At 44.7% G+C, this 23,789-nt stretch overlaps 1 protein-coding gene across 3 annotated transcripts in view; it reads right to left on the bottom strand.

Annotated features, from left to right (window-relative positions):
• USP9X (ubiquitin specific peptidase 9 X-linked) overlaps positions 1-23,789 on the bottom strand; it is a 137,966-nt gene that overhangs the window by 72,160 nt on the left and 42,017 nt on the right. For all 3 annotated transcript variants that reach the window (XM_038760063.1, XM_038760060.1, XM_038760061.1), the window contains exons 3-9: positions 15,571-15,716; positions 14,133-14,212; positions 8,844-8,956; positions 8,029-8,247; positions 1,453-1,568; positions 1,021-1,272; positions 802-940 (exon numbers count right to left, since the gene is read on the bottom strand). In XM_038760063.1, the coding sequence (XP_038615991.1) occupies positions 802-940; positions 1,021-1,272; positions 1,453-1,568; positions 8,029-8,247; positions 8,844-8,956; positions 14,133-14,212; positions 15,571-15,716 (1,065 nt within the window). The remainder of the gene's footprint in view (positions 1-801; positions 941-1,020; positions 1,273-1,452; positions 1,569-8,028; positions 8,248-8,843; positions 8,957-14,132; positions 14,213-15,570; positions 15,717-23,789) is intronic.

Below are 23,789 nucleotides of genomic sequence, written 5' to 3'. Positions count from 1 at the left end.
TACCACTCTGCCCTGCTTTTCTGAGAGAATCTGGCTTTTTTTTTTTTCCATTCTTCTCATTGTCTTATCCTACACTGACCCTTGGGGTATTCAACATTCATCGACAGGCTCCCAGCAACCCACAAGCCACCCGCTTTCTCTCATCTCTAACCTCACCTCAGTCACCCACCCATAAGAGCTCATCGTGACCTGTCACTTTACCCCGTATAATCCAATAACTCCAAAATGCCTTTCTCTTTTGCATCTCGGTCTTCATTCTCCCTTGCCACAAAACTGTCCTCTCTTCCCAGAAGCCTCTGTTCTTCTTAGAACAGTGCTTGGCAAATAGTAAGCGCTTAACAAATGCCATCATTATTATCATTATTTAGGCTCCCCCTCCACTTAATCAATGATATTTATTGAGCACTTGCTGAGTGCAGAGCAGTTTAAGAGCTTGGGAGATACACAAAACAGAACTGGTGGTGGACACATTCCCTGCCCACAACAAGCTCTCTCAAGTTATCACGCCTCAATGTGATGCACAAAACCATTCTGTCTACACTGCCCTTCCAACGAACTGAACCCCCTCAACTCTATCCCTCATGGTGAGCATCCATCCAGGCTCTATTCCGAGTCTCCAACTCTTCTCACTTTACACCCACCATCTCAAAGGGCTCATTTACTCCCAGGGCTTCAGCTGCCCCATCTAGGCGGAATGATTCCCAAACCTATCTGGCTAACTGTTAAACTACTACCACCACATTATCAGCCTCAAATAATCTCCTCCCCGACCATGACGAAAAGAGGACCCAAACAACTCACTGCCATTCTTTCTGCGGTGAGCCATTCTTCTTCTTCTGGGTTACCGTGCCGGTGGGTATAATAGGACACACTAGATATCACCTTATTGACTTCATTTAGTGCGTTCATTTTACCATTGAAAGAAGATATTTGTAACAATCTGTAAAAGAAATCCAGTTTCAGAACAACAACAAAAAGATCCGCCCGCAAATGGCCGTTCTAAGGGCATAGTGGTCTTACCTAAGTATCATTTTTAATCTAAATATTTCTAAATTTTTTACAGTTTCCTCTTGACCCGGAACCCTTGAAGCTAAGTTCTTTAACGATTTGATTATCATCGACAAAGCATCATTTTTGGCTTCATTCTTTGCTTCTTTTTTCAGTTCATCATCAGTTAAGTTTTCTAAAAACTGCGGAACCATTTCTATAATTGGAAGGAAGTATTTCTTCACTGTGTGTAGCGTAAGAAACTCATAGCACTGTCCAAATGGCCTAGAAGAAAAAAAAGTGTAGCACGTTGCATTTTAGAAAGATATATTTTATTCAGTACACTAATAATAAACTAAGAGTATCTTAGTCCTTTGTAGCAAGGAAATAGAATTTCAACATTTCAACATATACTGAATCAAATTTTTGAAGTAACACAAATACTGAATTTTGAGCATAACTTACTTAATAAGAGCTGCAATGATCTGAACATTCAATGCTGAGCCACTAATGAAGCGATCGTGTAAGATCTGGAACCCATTTAATGTGCCAAATTTATTGATGAGATCCACAAGCCAACCCTGCAATACATTAAGAGATAAAAGTTTATTTCTGCTTTAAAATATCTGCAAGACCATTATCTTGATCCCAGATACTCCTTAACAACAACAACAACAAAATAAATTGTTGTGCACTCACCTTAAAACAAAGAAAACCAGTTAATCTGAAATGCTGACACTTTAAAGGACCATTTTTTGATAATCAATGCTACTTATTGAGTGCTTATTATGGGCAGAGCACTGTACTAAGTGCTTGGGCAAGTACAACAGAATCAGTAGACCCGCTCCCTGTCCAAAATCATCATACAGTTTGGAGGGGGAGACAGACGTTAATATAATTAAGACTACTGAAATAACCAAAAATAGAACATCACAGATCTACTATAAATTAAAAAAATTAAGATGAATCCAGAAATACTGGAATGATAAACTAGCACAACCTTTACCCATCTAGGAAGGAAGCATTTTTAGTTCAAAACTTTAAGCTTTGGGGGCAGGGGGAAAGGGTACATGTTTGTACATATTTATTACTCTATTTATTTATTTATTTTACTTGTACATATCTATTCTGTTTATTTTGTTAGTATGTTTGGTTTTGTCTCCCCCTTTTAGACTGTGAGCCCACTGTTGGGTAGGGACTGTCTCCATTATGTTGCCAATTTGTACTTCCCAAGCACTTAGTACAGTGCTCTGCACACAGTAAGCGCTCAATAAATACGATTGATTGATTGATTTCTGAGAATCAAAATCCAACCAATTTAAGGGAAAAAGAAATCATTTTATAGACACCTAGAAATTTTTTTGAAAGAAAACTATTTTTCAAAAAATCAGCTACAAATGAGTTACTTTTGCAACTAAGCAACTCCGTCATAAGAGGGCCTCAAGCTTTAAAACAACATTAACTGCCATTTTGGTGTCCTTTCTTGGTTTCTTTAGGTTTGATGATTTTATTATTATTTTAAACAAACCATTTTCAACTCAGAATGAAATATCTACAACACAATCCAAGAGGCAGTAACTTATTCTGGCTGAACTGGAAGCAAGGGGCCAGTCATGCTCCCAGATTTTTTTGTCATACCAGTGGTTCTCGGCAGACAGGACGGCCTGGCTCCTGCAAATTCTGAGCTTTCCAGCCCAGGGCTCAGGTCCAAATAATAATAATAATAATAATAATAATAATAATAATAATAATAATAATAATAATAATGATAATAATAATAATAATAATGTTGGCATTTAAGCGCTTACTATGTGCAAAGCACTGTTCTAAGCGCTGGGGGGGATACAAAGTGATCAGGTTGTCCCATGTGGGGTTCACAGTCTTAATCCCCATTTTACAGATGAGGGAACTCAGGCTCAGAGAAGTTAAGTGACTTGCCCAAGTTCACACAGCAGACGTGGCGGAGTCGGGATTCGAACTCATGACCTCTGACTCCAAATCCCGTGCTCTTTCCACTGAGCCACGCTGCCCAGAAAGGTACACTGGGCCAGATCAGATGTGAAGCAAGATATTATTCCAGAGAGCTGGGGCAGTACTCAAACCATTATTGTGGATGCCGAGTGGACAGCAGCTTGGAGGTAGGGGATTGCACCTGAGAAGCAGCGTGGCTCAGTGGAAAGAGCCCGGGCTTTGGAGTCAGAGGTCATGGGTTCAAATCCCAACTCTGCCAACTGTCAGCTGTGTGACTTCGGGCAAGTCACTTCACTTCTCCATGCCTGTTACCTCATCTGTAAAATGGGGATTAATACCGTGAGCCCCACGTGGGGCAACCTGATCACCTTATAACCTCCCCAGTGCTTAGAACAGTGATTTGCACATAGTAAGCGCTTAATAAATGCCGTTATTATTATTAACAAGTTGCTCATGGAACTGGCAGATGCTTCTTGGAGTTGTGTAGAAGTAGTAGAGGGTTGGCCATCCCCGGCTTCTGCCTTTAAAAGTCACCCTCCTAGACTAGATGACTAGACTGTAAACTCCTTGAGGGCAAAGACTGTGCCTACCAACTCTTTTGTGTTCTCCCAAACAGTACAATGGTTTGGAACACAATAAGGGCGGAATAAAAACCACTGATTGACTCTGCTGGCTACCACACAGCTAGTTTGTCTTCTCCGGGGAACTGTTTTGACTTCTGGCTAAGCACTTGGGCAGAGCTGCTGAGATGGATGCAGAAACCTTGCCGGAGAGGTGAGAAAGGTAAGAAAAAGGTGTGTGGATAAGCAGCAACGTAGCAAATCCACTTCCAGATATCTCACATGGTATTTGGTAAGTGCTTACTATGCGCCAGTACTCTGGCTGATGAAGGAATCACCAGGAAAAGGCACGGATTGTGGAAATCGGCCCTTACAGCCAATTAAGAGATAAATTGAGATAATCCTGACTCACGCAGGATGACTGTAAAAGAAACTGAGGGCGAGAGAAAGTGTGTGTGCGTGCATGCGTATATACGGCTGTATGTGACTATGCCAGAGAGGAATCATCCAGAATATTGATTGAGCACTGTATTCTTGAGAGTACCACAGAGGTAAAAGACATAATCTGCCCTCAAGGAACATAAGAATCTAGCAAGGAAGAGAGACATAAAATAACTTACAGATAGGAGCATGTCCAACCTTAATAGCTCCTATCTAGCCCAGTGCTGAGCACAGTGTTGACACACAGTAAGCGCTTAAATGCCATTAAAAAAAAGAGAAAGAAAGGAGAGACTGGAAAGAAGGCCAACTGGAAAAGCGAGTGCTTTAATAGTACAGCATGTAAACTGATGTCTACAAAAGTATTTACAGGTGGTTGTGAGCGTATGAAGGATTGAGGTGGTGCAAAAACACTGAGGTGGTAATTGGAAGGATACTACCCCGGGAAATGAAAAAATCAATCAGGAAAAGCCTCCATAAGAAGGAAAATGGAAGGGCCCACGAGAAAAAGGAGAACCTTCTAATGTCCCCTCTTTCTACCAGCTTTCAGACACAGTGGGAACAAAACATAAAGGAAGAGGGCTTCTTTCCATTAAGGGTGGCTTTCACAAATAAAAACATTACAAACCTAAGGTTAAAACTGAGATGGAAACAATCAAGGACATATATCTCTCACATCTTTAGTACTCTGTGCTAATGGAGGGGAATGCTAACAAATCTGGGTTCTAATCCCAGCTCTGCCACTTGTCCCACTTGCCTGCTGGGTGACCTTAGGCAAGTCACTTAACTTCTCCGTGCTTCAAATCCCTCATCTGTAAAATGGGGATGAGGACTGGGAGCCCCATGTGGGATATGGACTGTGTCCAACCTGACTAGCTTCTATCTACTCCTAATTTAGTAGAGTGCCTGGCACATAGTAAGCACATAATACCATAAAAACTGAGCTACACTTCTCTGTAGCTCAGTTCCCTCACCTGCAAATTGGGGATTAAAACTGTGAAACCCACGGCGGGACGGGGATTGAGCCCAATCGGACTATTTTGCACCTACCTCAATGCTTAATACAGTGCCTGGTATGCTTAAGAAATACCGTAAAAAAACACACAAAAACATTTACAAAATGATTAGATCAATCATGTATTCCCCGAGAAAACAGTAGGAAGGCTCATCTCCCAGTCTGAACCCTGGGGGTTGCTTCATAGTCCTGAAGCCTTGGGGAAGTTCAATACACAACCACTTTATAGCCCAGGGGGCCTTCCTATGTTCTCAGATCTGCAGCCCGAAAGAGCTTCTCCATGCTGATCCCCCGTTCCATCAGGTTGCCCTACACAAAAATTATCTTACAGCTGAACAATACCAAAATGGAGACGTTTTCCCTCTTGTTATTTTATATTCTCCCAAGCGCTTAGAATGGTGCTCAGTAAACACCATTGACTAACTGAATGATTAGCCTTCTACTAAACTAAGTTGTGGGCCAAGACAGGGAAAGCTCTTAAAATCTTGAGGCTAAAAGCCCCGGGAACCTCGCTTAGATACAGAGAACGGCTTTGAAGCCTGTAGTATATGTACGGATGAAAACTGTCTCAATTTCACATTGATAACTTAGTGAAGATACGTCAAGGCATGCACTGTACTTGAATAAAAATTACGGCTCTGTAAGACCCTTCCTCTAAGATTAACTGCTATATTGTGAGTTTCCAGAGGGTTCTTATTAAAGAGGAACAAGTGCAATTTGATTTCCACATCAGCAAAATTCTATGCTTTCCTAAATGGGGTGGCTTAACTGTATTTTATGTAGTTTATAAGGCTCGGTTGGAGGCATTTTAACTTCACCCAAGTGACTCCCTGGGAACACTCCGGCCTGTAGGACTTGAACAAAGGAAACATTTTCAAGAGAAAGAATATATTCAGCTTAGTTAGGGGTCTTGAACAAAGTGAGGGGGAAGCTAAGATGGGGTTAAGAGTAAAAGCCAGCAACTACCACCCACGAGCTCCTTTTCCTATGTCAAGCCTGGGTCTTGAATAAACCTGCCAGAAGAACATTGTCTCACCACCCTTTAAGACTGGTTTGAGTTCTGAAGTCCAAGTTCGTCCGGTCCCAGATTTAAATACAAAACCCCCAGGGCTCAGAGGACCTACACTAGCCTCTATGGTGATGGAGCGCAGGGTGTCTCTCTGAGCCAAAATAAAAACTCTTTTTTGAAGGGCAGGCATGGGCGAGGAGAATAATGACAATGACCTACCTGGTCAGGGAAAAAATCTGCCCCAGGGATCCCAACTGGCAGGGAACCCATCAATGTTATAAAACCCCAGGGCTGAGATGGAACTATCCCATGACGTTCCCCTACTACTACAGGGCCGGACTAGCCTAAGGGCATGTGATAGAGAAGGCGGTGCTTGCCCAAAGACTTTACTTTGTCCAGTTGGACTTCCATTGAGGTTGCTGGAGGAACAGCTTGGCCTCTCCCTTCTGGATATCCACTTCTAGGTTTAGGGATGTGAAAGTGGAAAGATGAGGCTAGATTACCATCCAACCTCGCCGCCCACCCCCACCAGAAGCTCTTGGAGAACTGGCCAGGAGGAAGAGAAATGCTCATTCCCATCTATAATCCCTAAGAAACACGGAACGGAGAACCATGTGGCCTAATGGAAAGACCATGGGCCTTGGAGTCAGAGGACCAGGGTTATACCAGCTCTGCCACTTGGCTGCTGTGGGACCTTGGGCAAGTCTCTTCACTTCTGTGTGCTGCAACTACCCCATTGGAAAAATGAAGATTACAATCAGGGTTGGGTTTTTTGCTAATAAGAGCCATGGTGGGTTGTGGAAATTGTCAAGTTTCGCAGGATAAAAATTTGAGGATCACTGCCCTCAGGGACTTGAAAAGGTATTTTTGAGGAAATAACCTATAGTTTAATAATCCTGCCTTGCCATTTAATGTTTACACAGCCCCAAAGCGATGATGATGCAGCTGCTCAGGCAGTCAGAAGTGGCATGTGTGGCATCCAGATCTCACAGCCAGGAAAAAAAAAAAACAAAAAACAGTTTGGACAACACTCCCCAGACCTCTAGCTTGGTCTGGAGCCCAATTTCCCACTGCCACCATGCTCTGGTTAAGACACCCAAAGGCAGAAGACTCCCTTTAGGAGGACAGGCTGACTTCCTTGATTCAATTTTCTACTTCCTTTTTTATAATGGTATTTATTAAACCCTTACTATGTGCCACGCATTGTACTAAACGCTGGGGCAGATGCAAGATCATTAGGTTGGACACTATCCCTGTATCACACGGGGCTCAGTCTCAACCCCCATTCTACCGATGAGGTAACTGCGGAACCAAGAGGTGATGCAACTTGCCCAAGGTCTTAAGGCAGACCAGTCCCCACTCTAGCCTTGTTTCTTCACCTGTCCGTACTTCTTAAACTGTAAGCCCTGAGGTGACAGGGTGTGGGTCTGATCTGATCATCTTTTACCGCCCCCAACAATACGCATAGGGCTCAGCAATACTATAAAATTAGCATTACTTATTTATAATTAGACTCCTCCTTGTTATCAGCTACTCTAATAAGACTATAATTCAGGTATACAAAAGTGATTCCCAATGGTCTGCCCTGATGCTTTCACTGTCTTTTAACAAAACTCTGTCCTTCAAAGGCAACCTGTAGATCAAGCTGGTCCTTAGAAGTAGCCCCTCGAGCCCCTGAAATTCCTAGAATCAGGTTTTACCCAATGCTGTCACCACATCCCAAAAATCCTAGAGGAGGGCTTTATTACTTCCTATAGTACAGAGATTCATTTTAAATTACTGTCCTCCTTAAACCGGTTACTTTAATGTCTAAAGCACTTGTGAAGGAAGTTACGAATACATCACTCCTATAAGAAGATACCCTGGCCTTTTAAGACAATATTTTAAGTACGTTTCACAAAGTGGAACACAACGAAGAGAAACAAAACAGCAAAGGCAGCACTTTAAATGGTTCTTCCTTATTTAAGAGGGTTTGAAAAAAACCACCTTGAAATGGAGAAAAAATGCTGAAGTGTTATCGTAAGTCTCAAGTAACAAACCAAACACACTTTTGGTGATCGTGGATCAGGAGGACGGGCATAGAGTTCATCTTCTGCCAACTGAACTCCTGCAGGAACGGTTTCGGATGGACGTGTACCATTGTAGATATGGAATTTGCAGTGAGGATTTAAGGCCATGGCAAGAAGCTCTAGGAGTGGGAACCAGTCTTGGGACAACTTGGCCACACAAAGTTCTACTAGACGATGAGTGTTGTTAATAATGCATCTCTGTTTTGAGGAAATCAAAACATTATTTTATAGTTTTAGAAAACAAAATAAGACTCTTCCTTTTCAATCTCTCCAAATTAAGACATATCTATTTTTCTATACTAGACAAATGGCCGCATTAGGATAGAAGCTTACTTCCCCAACACTGGAATTTGAGATAAATTCCCAGGATTTTTTTTAAAAAAAGGGTCACGCGCATTATTTGCCAATTACCCTGTCCCAGCAGCCTTTCAGAATTAGCCAGAGAAGTTCTTCAATATCTTTCAAAAATCCCAGCTCTTGGCTATTCAAAGTCAGTAGACATTTTTGCTATAACTTACAGAACCATTTAATTTCCTCTCCCTTCTTTCCCCTATGTCTGGCATTAAAAATATGATTTATCAGTTCCAACATCAAGAGCCACTTCTCTCCCTAAAAATCACATTTTCTATCAACAAATGCACGCACAGGCATAGATGAGCCATTCTGGACTCCTTTGTAAATTGACACCACTTCTACAATTTACAACAGAGTTAATCTTCAACAAGATATAACAATCTTCTCAGTTAAAGTCACCTTTTTGAATCAAAATCTCATAAATCACACTCAAAACTCACATGAATTTCGAACTTCCATCCACTCACTGCCTCATCCGTAAGGATTTTTGTAAAAGATATTGTTAGCCCATCTCGGAAAAAACGCTGACATGCTTCACTTTTTACATCCAGGCCTGGGAAACATAAGAAAACTAGGTTAAGAAAATACCTCTCTGCTTCTGTGACAGTCATGAACTCGAATGCTAGGCATTTAAGTCAAAAAGGGGTTGGTTACTGCAGCTAATTTATGTTAGCTATCAACTGCATTTACCGAACGCTTACTGGGTGCAGAGTGCAGAGCAACAGATCAGGTTCTAGGGGACCTATAACAGAATTAAAAAAGCAGTCCTGCCCAGGAGGAATTTTATAAGCTAGAAGAAGTACGCACTCAATTGATACCACTGACTGATTGATTCCACCTTAGCATAGTGGTGGGCATAAAGAAAAATAAAAAAGACTTCTGTTGGGGTCAGGTGAATGCCTGCCGGCCTCCTCCTGTGGACTACAAACTCCTTGTGGGCAGGGAAATGCATCTGCTATTTTGTATCGTATCTTCCTAAGTGCCTAGTACACTACTTTGCACACAGTAACCATCAATAAATATCACTAAGTTAATAGTGCACCAAAGTTTTTATGAAAAGACAGTTGCGCTATGGTTGTATTCTGTAAAAGGAGGATTTAATTACCTTTAAGTGCAACTTACAGGATTTTCAGTTAGTTTTCAATATTTACTAAGTTCTTAGCATGCATAGAGCACTATACTAAGCACTTGGGAGAGTACAATATAACAGTTGGTAGACATGTTCCCTACCCACAAAGAGCAAATGCACTGTTTTTATCTATACGAAATCAAGCTACCAGTAACTAACTCGCTTACAGAAAATACCTTCTCTGACTGTTTTCCCCGAGCGGAGATAAACATACAAACAAAACAGGCACATCTAGAGCAAACTATCACTACTGTTCTCCCTCTAAGGATGCTTCTAATGAAGAAAATTGGTATGGCCATCTCCATGTGGGGCAGGGACTGTGCCCAACCCGATTTGCTTGTATCCACCCCAGCGCTCAGTGCTTAGTATATAGTAAACGCTTAACAAACACCACATCTATTATTATTATTATTATTATTTCAACCTACTCCTGTTTAGGATATCCTGCTTGCTGGTCCAGCAGAAAAAAGCACAGATTTTAGGGTCCAGAAGGCCTGGGTCCAAACCCCGGTGGTTGGGGTGTCACGCTAGCAGTGGTGAATGTTTCTGAGGCATCTAGTACGCTGGTCGGCTCAACGGGAATCCCGGAAGGAGCTGGCTGCTGCCAATGCAACCGCCTTCGGGAATTCTGGCAACAGGGCACAGACTAGGGACTATGCCGCACGCCCGTCTTGGGAGCAGTTTTGCAACTTGCTGATGCCCTGTCCGCCTGCTTGCTCGGTGCACTCTTTTTTGTACTGGAAATTCAAATGGCAGGGATGAAAGTGCTGGGCAAGCCACTGGCACTGTCATTAATTCCCTCCAGCAAGGCCTCTGCCCTGAAGCTTGAAGCCCAAGTCTCGTATGTTCTTTGACAAGGAATGCCATTCGGTTTAGACACATTCCTTGATCAAGAGGGGCACTTCAGGCAATACAGAGATTCCAGCTCTAGGTCCCGCTACACTTTTCATAGCCTTTCTTCCCCCACCTCCTTCCGAGCAAGGACTGGAATTCTATCCCAAGGGGTCATCAGGTCCAAGCTATTTTTCCATCTTTGGAGATAGAAAGGTTACTTACCTAAACCTAAATTCTTACCCAAAGACAGGTATCCAGGCCAGATAATAATAATGATTTATTTATTTATTTATTTTACTTGTACATATCTATTCTATTTATTTTATTTTGTTAGTATGCTTGGTTTTGTTCTCTGTCTCCCCTTTTAGACTGTGAGCCCACTGTTGGGTAGGGACTGTCTCTATATATTGCCAATTTGTACTTCCCAAGCGCTTAGTACAGTGCTCTGCACATAGTAAGCACTCAATAAATACGATTGATGATGATGATGATTGTGGTATTTGTTAAAGCGCTTTTGCTTAAAGGCATTGTTCTAAGTGCTTTGTGTACAATCAAATTGGGCCTATTACAGCTACCCTCAACCTCCTCTTAAAAACACCACCACCACCACCACACATTTGACATTTATTCCCTCTAGTCTGGAAGTACTTGAGGGCAGGGATAGTGTCTACCAAAATTGTTGTTTTGTATTTCTCCCAAGCACTTAGTACAATGCTCTGAACATGATAAGTGCTCAATAAATACATACCACTAATGGATTGAATCCTCTACACTAATGCTGTGCTCTGCACCGGCAGGGCTTAGATTTAAATTGGTAACTGGAAAACTGCTCGTGTGGAGGAGGAGCACAGCCTAATTACACCTCACCTGGGACGGGTTTACTGCAAGACTTAGTAGGACAACCTTTGAGCTTTACACAACGGATGAGGGCACCTGGGAGCAACCAAAGCAATCATCTGCTGTGACCTATTTTCCCATTCTTTTAGTTTTTACTATTGAAAACCCAATTTAAAAAACCTTACAAAAAATTCCACAGACATTTTTACTAGGCAAAATAATGAGCTGAACATGGAAGTCAAAATATTTCCGCTCTTCCCATGGATACGGGTTGGAAAAAGAAAAAAAAAGAGTTGAGAAGTCCTTTCATGTGCCTTGTATCTCCCTGTTAGTTAGACACGCACCTATCTCTGAAGCCCAGGATCTATCATTCGGCCAGTGACCGACTGACTGCCTTCTTGGCCTATTTTCCCTTTAAATTCTAAGTTCTTGTGGGCAGGGTTCATGCCTACCAACTCTACTGTACTCTCCCAAACGCTTCTTGCAGTGTTCTGCACACAGTAGGAACGCCATAAATACCACTGATTGATATACGCTTCAGAAGGAAAATATCAGATTTTATGGCTCATTCCCTTCAATTATGGACTAAGATCCCACCTAAAGATCTACTTCGCAACTCGTCATCGAGGGACAATCACGTCAAATGAAGCTCTCCATTTTGGAGGCGTGCAGAAAGATGGTTCACCTATTCCCCTTTCCCAGTGCCACCCCAGGGTCTCGCTACTGACAAGCCCCACACACGAGGCCACGGGAGGGTTTAAGCTGCAGCAGCGTGTTCCTTGGCCTCTCTTCCTTCCTTCCAGACTGCTGAGCGATGCCACCAGGACCCCCTACCGTCTTCCATCAGGAGCCCCTTCCCCAGAAAGCCCCATGCCTGTGGGGTTGCAAGGGGATGTTAATTTTACAGATGAGGTAACTGAGGCATAGAGAAGTTAAGTGACTTGCCCAAGGCCACACAGCAGACAGGGGTTGGAGCCGAGATTAGAACCTAGGTCCGGGGCCGCCTGAGGCCTCTACAGGTTTTGAACATTGGGAGGCTTGGGTTTTGTCTGGACGCTTGATGATTTGGGCTCCTGCACCTCAAAGTCCCTACAGCTCGAAATCACTCTAGGACTTGTTGGACTGGATTTGGTCTTTCCCCTCGTTTTACAGATTCATTCAATCGTATTCTGGGTCTTCCATGCTGTTTTCACCTTTGCATCCACCCACCCCTCTCCCCTTCTTCATTCATTCATTCAATCCTATTTATTGAGCGCTTACTGTGTGCAGAGCACTGTACCAAGCGCTTGAGAAGTACAGGTCAGCAACATATAGAGACGGTCCCTACCCAGCAACAAGCTCACATTCTTAGATCACGAGCCCCCTGAAGACCAGGGAACAGAACTATTTGTCACCTCTGTATTTTTCCCAGGGCTTAGTGCAGCGCTCAGCACAGAGAAAGCCCTTAAGAAAGAGAATGACTACTCCAGTGTGGGCTTTCTATTTATATTATTTCACCTTTCACTTTATGACGGTTGCCAAACTCTCCCTATCTTACTCTTAGATTCTTAAGAGAAGCAGCGTGGCTCAGTGGAAAAGAGCCTGGGCTTTGGAGTCGGAGGTCACGGGTTCAAATCCTGGCTCTGCCACTTGTCAGCTGTGTGACTTTGGGCAAGTCACTTGACTTCTCTGGGCCTCAGCTACCTCATCTGTAAAATGGGGATGAAGACTGTGAGCCCCCCGTGGGACAACCTGATCACCTTGTAACCTCCCCAGCAGCTTAGAACAGTGCTTTGCACATAGTATGCTTAATAAATGCCATTATTATTATTATTAGATTGTGAGCTCCTACTCAACCACTTAGTACAGTGTTCTGCTCACAGTAAGTACTTGATAAATACGAACGAATGAATGAATGGCGGGCCAGAGACCAAATGTAGTTCTCACTAGCCTATTTTGCCCAACTGATTAGTACAGTTGCTCTGCCCATAGCAGGCACCTGGTGAAAACCATGAGTACTTCACCAATCAATCATATTTACTGAGCACTTGCTGTGTGCAGAGCACTGTACTAAGCACTTGGGAGAGTACAGAGTCAACTCCCCTTGTCCCACCCCATATTATTCATCTCCATTAGTGCATCCCCTCTCTCTTCCTCTCCCTCCCACTCCTCAACCCTCTTCCTCTGAGGTAGCAGGCAGCTCAGCAGAAGCTTTTCCCTCTCCTCTGCCTCTAGAAATTTGCTCTTAAGTAGAGCTGGGGGCAGAAGGCAGAAGTAAGCAAATCTCAGCCCTATTATCTTCATTTGAAAGGGATGTAGTTTTGGAGATTGACCTGGAACCACAAACTCAACCCACTGTTCATTCAAAAGGCAACAGGATGGCCTATTGGAAAGTGTCTGGACCTGGAAATCAGAGGACCTGGGTTCTAATCCCAGTGCTGCCACCTGACCATGGGCAAGTCACTTGTCCGCTCTGCTTCAGTTTCCTCTTGTACAAAATGGGGATTCAATACCTGCTCTCCCTTCTACTTTGACTGTGAGCCCAGTGAGGGACAGGAACTGTGTATCATCAGATTATCTGGCATCTACCCCACCGGTTAGTACAGAGCTTGCATCATAGTAAGCACTTAAAAAATTCCACCGCTATTCAGAAGAAATTTATTGAGCACTTACTGTCTGACAAGCATACAATACAGAACTAAACCACACTGGCTCTCAGGGGCTCACAGTGGTTACTCACTTTTGGAGAACCTCAACTTCTTTTCAGAAACAGATTCAGTGCCCTAGACTGCAGGACGTCTGGGTATGAATCTGCTTATTGAATTAATTCTTTAGACTCCAGGAATTAGCACTTATGAAAAAAAAAAGACTTTTCCAGAGAAAGAAAAGCATACGAAAATAAGAACATTAGCAATCAACACAGTAAACGTTTATTGTAATTGTGACTTACCTTTTTTACTAAGGTCAATAGCAGCTTCTAAAAGAACTTCTAATTCTCCTTTCGGTAAAACTGGAACTACCCATCGGGGCCTGGAGAAATCGAATAGACACACAAAAAGAATATTTTTATTCTCAGGAGAAAAAGGACTCAACTGATTTTTCCATTTGCAACTATTCTTTCCGTCTTCTTTATTGTCATCAAAGAATAGACGGGACTGTCACAAATGGGACATTTTGGGAGAGATTCATTTCTGAAATTCCACTTTATAAATTACAGAAGTGTAGTAATCTCAATGTGAAAACAGCCTTTTAAATGACTAACACCCATTACCCCGGGGTGAGATTACGCCGGTTGCTGTGGTTCAAGGTGAATCCTCTTGCCCCTGAATAACTGTTCTGAGTTACCACCAAACAAGGAAAACTGACACCAGCCAAGTAACTAGCCGCTCACAGTGTGAGGGAGACCTGGGTCTGGACAGAGAGGATGTGGCCAGGAACAAGGGACAGAGTAGTAGTCGCTGCAGGTCAATGCTAACCTTCTGCTCTGTTTCCTCCTCATCTATACTCAGGACGTGGCTGTGATTATGTCAGGACGGCAGGCCAGCATGGCTCATCTTAGCTCTACGGTAAGAGAGGCTCGCTTTTCTTCCCAGCTGAGTTTTCAAGTCTACTATCCCCAAGAAATGCATGGGCAGCAGGAAAAATTCAGCTGAATATTAAGGGAACATGTACCAGATGCTATTCCCATTTTCCTCTCTCTTTCCTTCAGCTGACTGCCCTTCTCCTATACTCACCTTCCTTCTCCCTCCCTCACCTCAGCGGCTCAGTTTCCAATAATGAGAAAAAAAACATTCACTGGAAAGCAAGCTCTGAGGAAAAAAAATATCAGGCAAGAATGTAAAAAATATTTTGGAAAGTGTAGCGGGACAGAAGATGGGACATTCTGAAAAGGGTGTGTCCATGGAGTTCGAAGAAATAGGAAGACGGGTATATATTTTGTGCTACGAGACAAATGCGACATGACAAGCTGAGGTGCTTTGGTCCACTCCCAAAGTGGGCCCAGTTCAATCTTGGGGATGTACGTTCAGACTGAGCTTGTCCCAAGAATCAGGTGGTGGAAGGGGGCAAAAGAAGCAGTGTGGCCTAATGGATAGAGCATAGGCCTTTGGAAGTCGGAAGGACCTGAGTTCTGATCCCAGCATCACCATTTGTCTCCTGTGTGACCTTGGACAAGTCACTTCACTTCTCTGGGCCTCCTCAGTTACCTCATTCGTAAAATGGGGATTAAGACTGTGAGCCCCACGTGGGACAGGGACTGTGTCCAACCTGATTGGGTTGTCTCTACCCCAGCACTAAGGACAGAGAATGGCACATAGTGAGCACTTAACAAATGTCATTAAAGAAAAGTGGGTGGGGTGAGGGGAAAGGGAGAAGCAAATCAAGCCCACCTGTTAATCATGTCATCCAACTTGGCCAGGTCAGTATGTGGAAATGCGGGTTCCTCATCTTCAAGTTGAGGTGGGGCATCACCTTGACCCTGTTCATCAGGGGGGGTAGCCGGGGAATTCTCATTGGAAGAATCAGGCGAGGAAGTCTTAATTAACAATACATTTGCCATGGTTAGTTCACAAAATTTAGGCTCAGCACTGGTCATCAAAATTAAAACCCAAACCAAACAGAGGTTTACAGGTATTTCCTTGAACATTTCAGAGAACAGGAAATGGCCCATTTAATGACCATTCTTCCTGAACTCTGAAAGATGAGGCATTATTAACAAAATATGCAACATTTTAGAGATATTCCATGGTATGTATGTTTTTGTTAGTTAAAATGACATATGGTAATGAGTATATGCATATCCTACCTTATGGCCAACTCCATGAGAGACGCAACTCAGAGATACTGCTGTTATGGTTGGAGACCTCATCCCAGGTTAAAGCCATCCCAAGATACAAACAACCCACGCAAAGATGCATTATTGCGAGATGATATAACACATGAAAAGGGCTCTTGTTTCTCCACTACCAGCTAAAATTTGGGGATTTAGATGCCTTGCACAGATTTTAAAGATGAATTCACAAAACTTGGATGATGACGTGGATGGGGTGGGAAGTTTAAAGCTGTGAAGAAATGTTTAGGCGGAATGGCCTACGAAAAAGTATGTTATAAAGACAAGAAAAAGGCTGTGTTCAATCTAAGATGGGCAAATTTTTCACTAAAGTTGAAAACCCATTGAGGCAGTGAGCGGAGCAAGTGTCTACTTTTGCACTCTCTTGTAGAGATTTACTACACCATATAACTCTTCATTTAGATCAATCAGGCATATTTATTGAGCACTTACTGTGGACAGAGCAATCAATCAATCGTATTTATTGAGCGCTTACCGTGTGCAGAGCACTGTACTAAGCGCTTGGGAAGTACAAGTTGGCAACATATAGAGACAGTCCCTACCCAACAGTGGGCTCACAGTCTAGAAGGCGGAGACAGAGAACAAAACCAAACATGTTAACAAAATAAAATAAATAGAATAGATATGTACAAGCAAAATAAATAAATACAGTAATAAATATGTACAAACACATATACATATATACAGGTGCTGTGGGGAAGGGAAGGAGGTAAGACGGGGGGATGGAGACGGGGGTGAGGGGGAGGGGAAGGAGGGGGCTCAGCCTGGGAAGGCCTCCTGGAGGAGGTGAGCTCTCAGTAGGGCCTGTGAAGGGAGGAAGAGAGCTAGCTTGGTGGATGGGCGGAGGGAGGGCATTCCAGGCCAGGGGGATGATGTGGGCTGGGGGTCGACGGCGGGACAGGCGAGAACGAGGCCTAACGGTGAGGAGATTAGCGGCAGAGGAGCGGAGGGTGCGGGCTGGGCTGGAGAAGGAGAGAAGGGAGGTGAGGTAGGAGGGGGCGAGGGGATGGAGAGCCTTGAAGCCCAGGGTGAGGAGTTTCTGCCTGATGCGCAGATTGATTGGTAGCCACTGGAGATTTTTGAGGAGGGGAGTAACATGCCTAGAGCGTTTCTGGACAAAGACAATCCGGGCAGCGGCATGAAGTATGGATTGAAGTGGGGAGAGACATGAGGATGGGAGATCAGAGAGAAGGCTGATGCAGTAGTCCAGACGGGATAGGATGAGAGCTTGAACAAGCAGGGTAGCGGTGTGGATGGAGAGGAAAGGGCGGATCTTGGCAATGTTGCGGAGCTGAGACCGGCAGGTTTTGGTGACAGCTTGGATGTGAGGGGTGAATGAGAGAGCGGAGTCGAGGATGACACCAAGGTTGCGGGCTTGTGAGACGGGAAGGATGGTGGTGCCATCAACAGTGATGGGAAAGTCAGGGAGAGGGCAGGGTTTGGGAGGGAAGACAAGGAGTTCAGTTTTGGACATGTTGAGTTTTAGGTGGCGGGCAGACATCCAGAAGGAGATGTCCTGAAGGCAGGAAGAGATGCGAGCCTGGAGGGAGGGGGAGAGAGCAGGGGCAGAGATGTAGATCTGGGTGTCATCAGCGTAGAGATGATAGTTGAAGCCATGGGAGCGAATGAGGTCACCAAGGGAGTGAGTGTAGATAGAGAACAGAAGGGGACCAAGAACTGAACCTTGAGGAAATCCTACAGTAAGGGGATGGGTGGGGGAGGAGGATCCTGCAAAAGAGACTGAGAATGAACTGCCGGAGAGATAAGAGGAGAACCAGGAGAGGACGGAGTCTGTGAAGCCAAGGTTGGATAGCGTGTTGAGGAGAAGGGGGTGGTCCACAGTGTCAAAGGCAGCTGAGAGTTAAGCGCTTAGTACAGTGCTCTGCACATAGTAAGCGCTCAATAAATACGATTGATTGATTGATTGATTGATTGAGAGGTCGAGGAGGATTAGGATGGAGTAGGAGCCGTTGGATTTGGCAAGCAGGAGGTCATTGGTGATCTTTGAGAGGGCAGTTTCCGTGGAATGTAGGGGACGGAAGCCAGACTGGAGGGGGTTGAGGAGAGAGTTGATGTTGAGGAATTCGAGGCAGCGCGTGTAGACAATTCGTTCAAGGAGTTTGGAAAGGAATGGTAGGAGGGAGATGGGGCGATAACTAGAAGGTGAGGTGGGGTCAAGAGAGGGTTTTTTTAGGATGGGAGAGACATGGGCATGTTTGAAGGCAGAGGGGAAGGAACCAGTGGAGAGTGAGCGGTTGAAGATGGAAGTTAAGGAGGGGAGAAGGGATGGAGCGAGAGATTTCATGAGATGAGAGGGAATGGGGTCAGAAGCACAGGTGGCCGGAGTAGCACTTGAGAGGAGGGAGGACTGTACTAAGCGTGGGGGACAGTTGGTACACAATGTTAGGGTATCGTCCTTCAATTTACTTGAACAAGTATGACAACTAATGCAAAGGTTTATAGCACCTAAAGGAAATTCCTTATCTTTCCAGAGGTTTTGGAACAAATCCCCATTTAGAATGCACATTCATGGGGGGAAAAGTAGCCATGACAACTGTTCATAACACAACCACATTTTTGAGGAATACCCCACAGCTGCATGGTTGCGTGAGGCTTTCCTGCACTCCCTGACAGAAATACGCCTTTGCCTTTCAACAACTCCAAACAAGCATCTGTTCTTCTTCCAAAAAGTCCTTTACACCCCCTGTTCTCCACAGTGGCTCTCTTCTGCTGGGGAATCCCCAGAATGATAAACAAAACCCAATATTTCCCAGCCTCTTTCAAGTTTGATATGCCATTCTTAATGATGGATACCAGTGTCTACCTTTGAAAGGCAAAACGTTCCTGAAGAGAGAAGATATTTCTCAGGTTCCTGAAGAGGGAAGATATTTCTCAGTGTTCATGACTAACTTCCACAGAAGGTGTTCGGGGAGAATAAGCCAGTCTTTACCTCCTTGCCCTTTAAGTAGAGCCCAAAGAATTACTGAGGATGATAGTGCGACAAGATACCCGTTCCAGGTACTTGTCCACGACCAGTTAACTCTCAAATGTTTCAGGGAGACGAGGGAATGGTTACCCTAAACTCAACGGAGAGGTACAAGGGTGGAAAAAGCTGAAGAGGGCGAGCAAACAGAACAGGACTCGGCTGTCCTTTCAATATATAGCTCCACCAGTTTTTAAATGTCAGAGAAACCTGGAGGAAGAGAAGCAACACACACTGAACTGGAAGTCGGAAAAACTGGACTCCTAGCTGCTAGTCAACAATTTAAGTACATTAGGATAGGGCGGAACCTTTTTCCTCCTGGGTAACCCCCTTACCCTATGAGCTCGGCCCAGGCCTGGGCAAATCTGAGGGTCTGTGGGAGCCAACTCCTGGGAAAAAAGGGCACACCAGCTGAAACGTGGGATGACCCCTTGACCTCTAATTTCAGGGAGGGCTGTGCCAGTCTCCGGACATGCCCAAAACCTACTGCGGGAGGCTATGTCAGCCACCGCGCCCAACCCTGCTTTCTTGAAGCCGACTGTGGTTGGTTAACTCCTTCTGAAAACTTCTGGCCACCTCTGAACTCCTCCATCTATTATAGTTGTCTTCTCCAAGTAGGTGCGAAATTTCACCCACTTCCTTGGCAATGGAGGCAAAACTTTTAAACCCCGAGATTTTATCTGGGAAAGAAGAAATCGGAGCTTCTTTGCCTGTGTCGATGCCGCTCAGCGATGCATGAGACTGCTGAAGCTCAATGAGATCCTCGTTGGACAACTTCTCCAGGTGAGGTATTGTCAACATCGGCATCATCCCATTTTTTAACTAAGATGCTTCCCCAGTTCAACAACTTCGGTGGTTATCTGCTCGGGGGTCTCTTTGATGCCTTGAAAACCTGACACAAACTGTGGACACAGCTTCCATTCAACTGTTGACTGCAGAGTTGCAGCTCAGGTGGAGATTAATTTATCCAGGACAACTGAGTGTATTGTAGGGGGGCAAGTCACTAAATGATATAGAATGCCCCATGGGTTTTGCTGGTACCATATTTATGTGATCTAGAAATCACTGCTGGCTCCCACCCCAAAAATCTCTAGACTCTAAGCACTTTGTGGGCAAGAATCATGTCTACCTTTGCTATTGTACTGTACTATCCCAGGCACTTGGGAAGCAGCATGGCCCACTGGGCCCAGGCATCAGAGGACCTGGGTTCTAATCCCAGCTCCGTCACGTCTGCTGTGTGACCTTTGGGCAAGTCACTCTGCTTCTCTGAGCCTCAGGTACCTCACCTGGAAAATGGGGATTAAGACTGTGAACCCCATGTGGGACAACCTGATTACCTTGTATCTACCCTAGTGCTTAGGACAGTGCTTGTCACATAGGACGCGCTTAACAAATAACATCAGCATTATTACGCTAAGCACCCCCAGCAAAATAATCCCTGTGAGGAAGCTTGCCTCTCAGAACAGGCCGAGGTCTAAGCTCTCGGATGACTTTGGATCCATGTTACCTCCTGGGGTTCTAACAGAGGCTTGACTTTGGCAATGACGACTCAAGCTGGCCACCTTGACTCGGCTTCTTCTGTGCCTTCGTACCTAGCACTACCCACGCTGGGCCTTTCATGCGGGAGCCCCAAAGCCCCACGTCTTACAATATCCCTCAACCGCTGCGCTGTGAGACTAGTACTGTCAAAATGGGGCAGGCAGCCAATTTGCAGGCATACAGGCAGGCATCTGACTTCCAGCCCCCCCATCAACTATAAAACTGGATCCTAAGAAGGAGACATGGTCCCCCACCCTAGGACTTAGATATGGTGTCCCCCAGCGTGCAAGAACCCCAGACCAGAACCTTACGTAACCAGCTTTTTGCTAACACAGCTGAACATCTCCTGGGCCTTTGCCAGCAGAATTTGAGGGCCACACTGCTGGCAGCGAGGCCCAGTGGATAGAGCAAAGGCCCCGGGTTAGTCCCGGCTCTACCACTTGCCTGCTGGGTGAGTCACTTAGCTTCTCTGTACCTCAGTTTCTTCATCTGTAAAAGAGGAATATTTTAAATACCGGTCCTCATCTGTAAAAGAGGAATATCTTTACCTACTGTTCTTCTCTCCTGGATAGACTGTGAAACTCCATGAGGGACAGGGACTCTGTCCAACCCAATTATCTCCTTCTCTAGTGCCTGGCACAGTATTTGGCATGTTGTAAGTGCTTAAAAACTATCATGATTATCATTAACTTGCAGAGACACAGGGCATCCTTTCCAACAGAAGGGACTGCAGAGGGAGTCTGCTGTCTCTCCTGATCTCCCCTCACCCCCATGTCACTCTGTGCTCTTCTGCTTGTGGAAAGTCTGGGCCATTCTCAGCCATTCCTCGAGCTTTAAATATTTATATTAATATCGGTCTCCCCCCCAGACTGAAAACTCACTGTGGGCACGGAACATGTCCACCAAGTCTTGTAGTGTACTCTCCCAAGCGCTTGGTACAATGCTCTGCACACAGTAAGTGCTCAAAAAAATACCACCGATTGATTTCTCTTTATTAATTCTTCTAAGGACCAAATACTGGCATCCCAGACATTCCAACTCTAATTTGCAGACCAGGATTTCCAGCATTTCGCAAACACTTAATTAAGGCTTTATTCTGCCAGTTTTAGTTCTCCAAGTTACACTCAGGAGAACCGAAGAAAGAGAGAGGAGGTCAACAGTGCTCCTCATATTCATATGCTCTACACATAGCGAGCTGACATCTGCACCTTCTGGCTCTCAGCCATGGGCCCAATGGCTCTAAAAACTTTCAGGGCCAAACCATAATCCTTTCCTGACATCCCTGGACCAGGCAGAGAGTGCTCTAACCTGGCTACTCACTGGCCTTTCACTCCACCCAAACGGCTGGAAAAGTTTCAAACCCAGAATTAAGCCAGAGTCAAATCAGCCTCCCTACAGGGAGGCTCTGAATCCAGGACACTTCCAACAAAACGATTCCCAGGTCACTACAGCAACAAGCCAGTTACCTTGACTCAGCTTCTTTTGTTCCTCCCAACTTCCACTTGACCTCCATTGCCACAGGTTGACCGCGTCACATCCTTTTTGTCCTCAAGTGGCCTCACTTTCCTCCTCCCACCGCTCTCCCGAGCTACGGATTTCCCCCCGCCAGCCATCATCTACCGTGCTACTCCACCTCTTCCACCGACAATAGCTGTACACTTCCCAACGCGCCCCGTTCCTTCAACTCGGTGGGGAACCAACAATCGCTCCTCCTCTGGCGGCTGTCCTTTCGACCTGGGTTTTATCTCCTTGTCCCATTAATGTTCCGCCAACATCCTGAACTTGAATAAAAGAGTGCAGGGTCAAGGAGAGACCTCAGCTGGAGCCTCATCTGCCTACTTCACCAGGAAAATTTCCTATCTTCCTGGCCCCAGGCCAGCTCAGAGTCTCGTAAAGATCCAGTGGGGAAGCTAATCAGAAGACCGACTCCCTGTACACCTTAGTTCAGTGTGCTTAGCACACAGTAAGTGCTCAGTAAATACAACTGAATGAACGGCTATAACCGATAAACTGCTTGAGAATGTGTTTTGCCCCTCTCCTCTTCTTTATTCAAGAGATTTGGGGCACTCGGGGTTCTGAAAGCAAATATCAGGTGACTGCTTCTTAACAGCACTATTGGGACCTATCACCCATGTTAGGGGCAAGAGCTCTGTCCAGGATTATTCAAATCCTTAGATTAGGGTGAAGCAGTAGGCTTGCGGGGGCTGTGGGGAAAGAGGGAGAAGAAACCTGGTTCTTCCCTAGCCTCAGGTAACAACAGGGAGAGGGACCGTTTCCCACAGTTCTACTGAATGGCTACCCCCTTTTGGAGGCACCCCAAATCAAAGGTGCCTGTTCAAATTGCTTGTGTCCTTCTCACTGGAAGCACTACTATCAGAATTATGACAGGTTCAAAGTCCTTTGCTAACGTTTTATCTCTATCCCCATTCCTTTACCATTATTCCCTGCAAGCCTCTGCCTTGGGCTCCCTCTTCTTCATCTATTCTTGGTGCACTGGTGATCTAATTTATGCCCCTGGCTTTAATGTTCGTATAAAGACGGTCACTTCTATTTCCAATTCCTCCCCGACTCGTAGACCAATACTATATCGTTCTACCTAATACCTAGAACTAAATATCCTGCTGCCAAAACAAGGATTACAAAACCAGGCAGTTCCCTCCACTCCTCCCGTGGCTACCAGAATCCTTTCTCCAAACCCTTCAAGTCAACTTTACTAGAACCTTGGATAATTACTGTCATTTCACTCGTAGATTCATGACACAATGTTCACCTTTATCCCTTTCAAAGAGCCACCCTCTTTTACCTGCTTTCATTATTCAAAACCACTCTCATCTCCCAGCATATTTCTTCAACCACAACCTCTCATTTCTCCATGGCCCCATCAAGATTCTTGGTCAAGATAAGGAAACTTTAACCAATCGACTCTGCAAATTCATTAGTCACAACTGTGCCCTCTGCTATCAAACATTAACTACAATTGCTCAATAAAAATGCAAAAAGGGTTCATAGGGAACTGGAAAAGGAGCAGGCTAACTTCTTTCCCTCTAGAGTTGAAGACCACTGATACAGCACCCTGAGAGCAAATAGCCAATTTAATCTAAAAATAGGTTATTAAAAACACATGCAAATGACACAGTTAACCTGGTATTTCAAGATAGCCCTTTTTCAAAAAGAGCTACGGTTCTTTAGGAATCAAGGCACAAGGAATGTATATTTCAAAACACTATATGATTAAG

The sequence above is a fragment of the Tachyglossus aculeatus genome, chromosome 18 (genome assembly GCF_015852505.1).
Source record: "Tachyglossus aculeatus isolate mTacAcu1 chromosome 18, mTacAcu1.pri, whole genome shotgun sequence".
NCBI lineage: Eukaryota > Metazoa > Chordata > Mammalia > Monotremata > Tachyglossidae > Tachyglossus > Tachyglossus aculeatus.
This window is presented reverse-complemented; position numbering and strand designations above follow the sequence as displayed.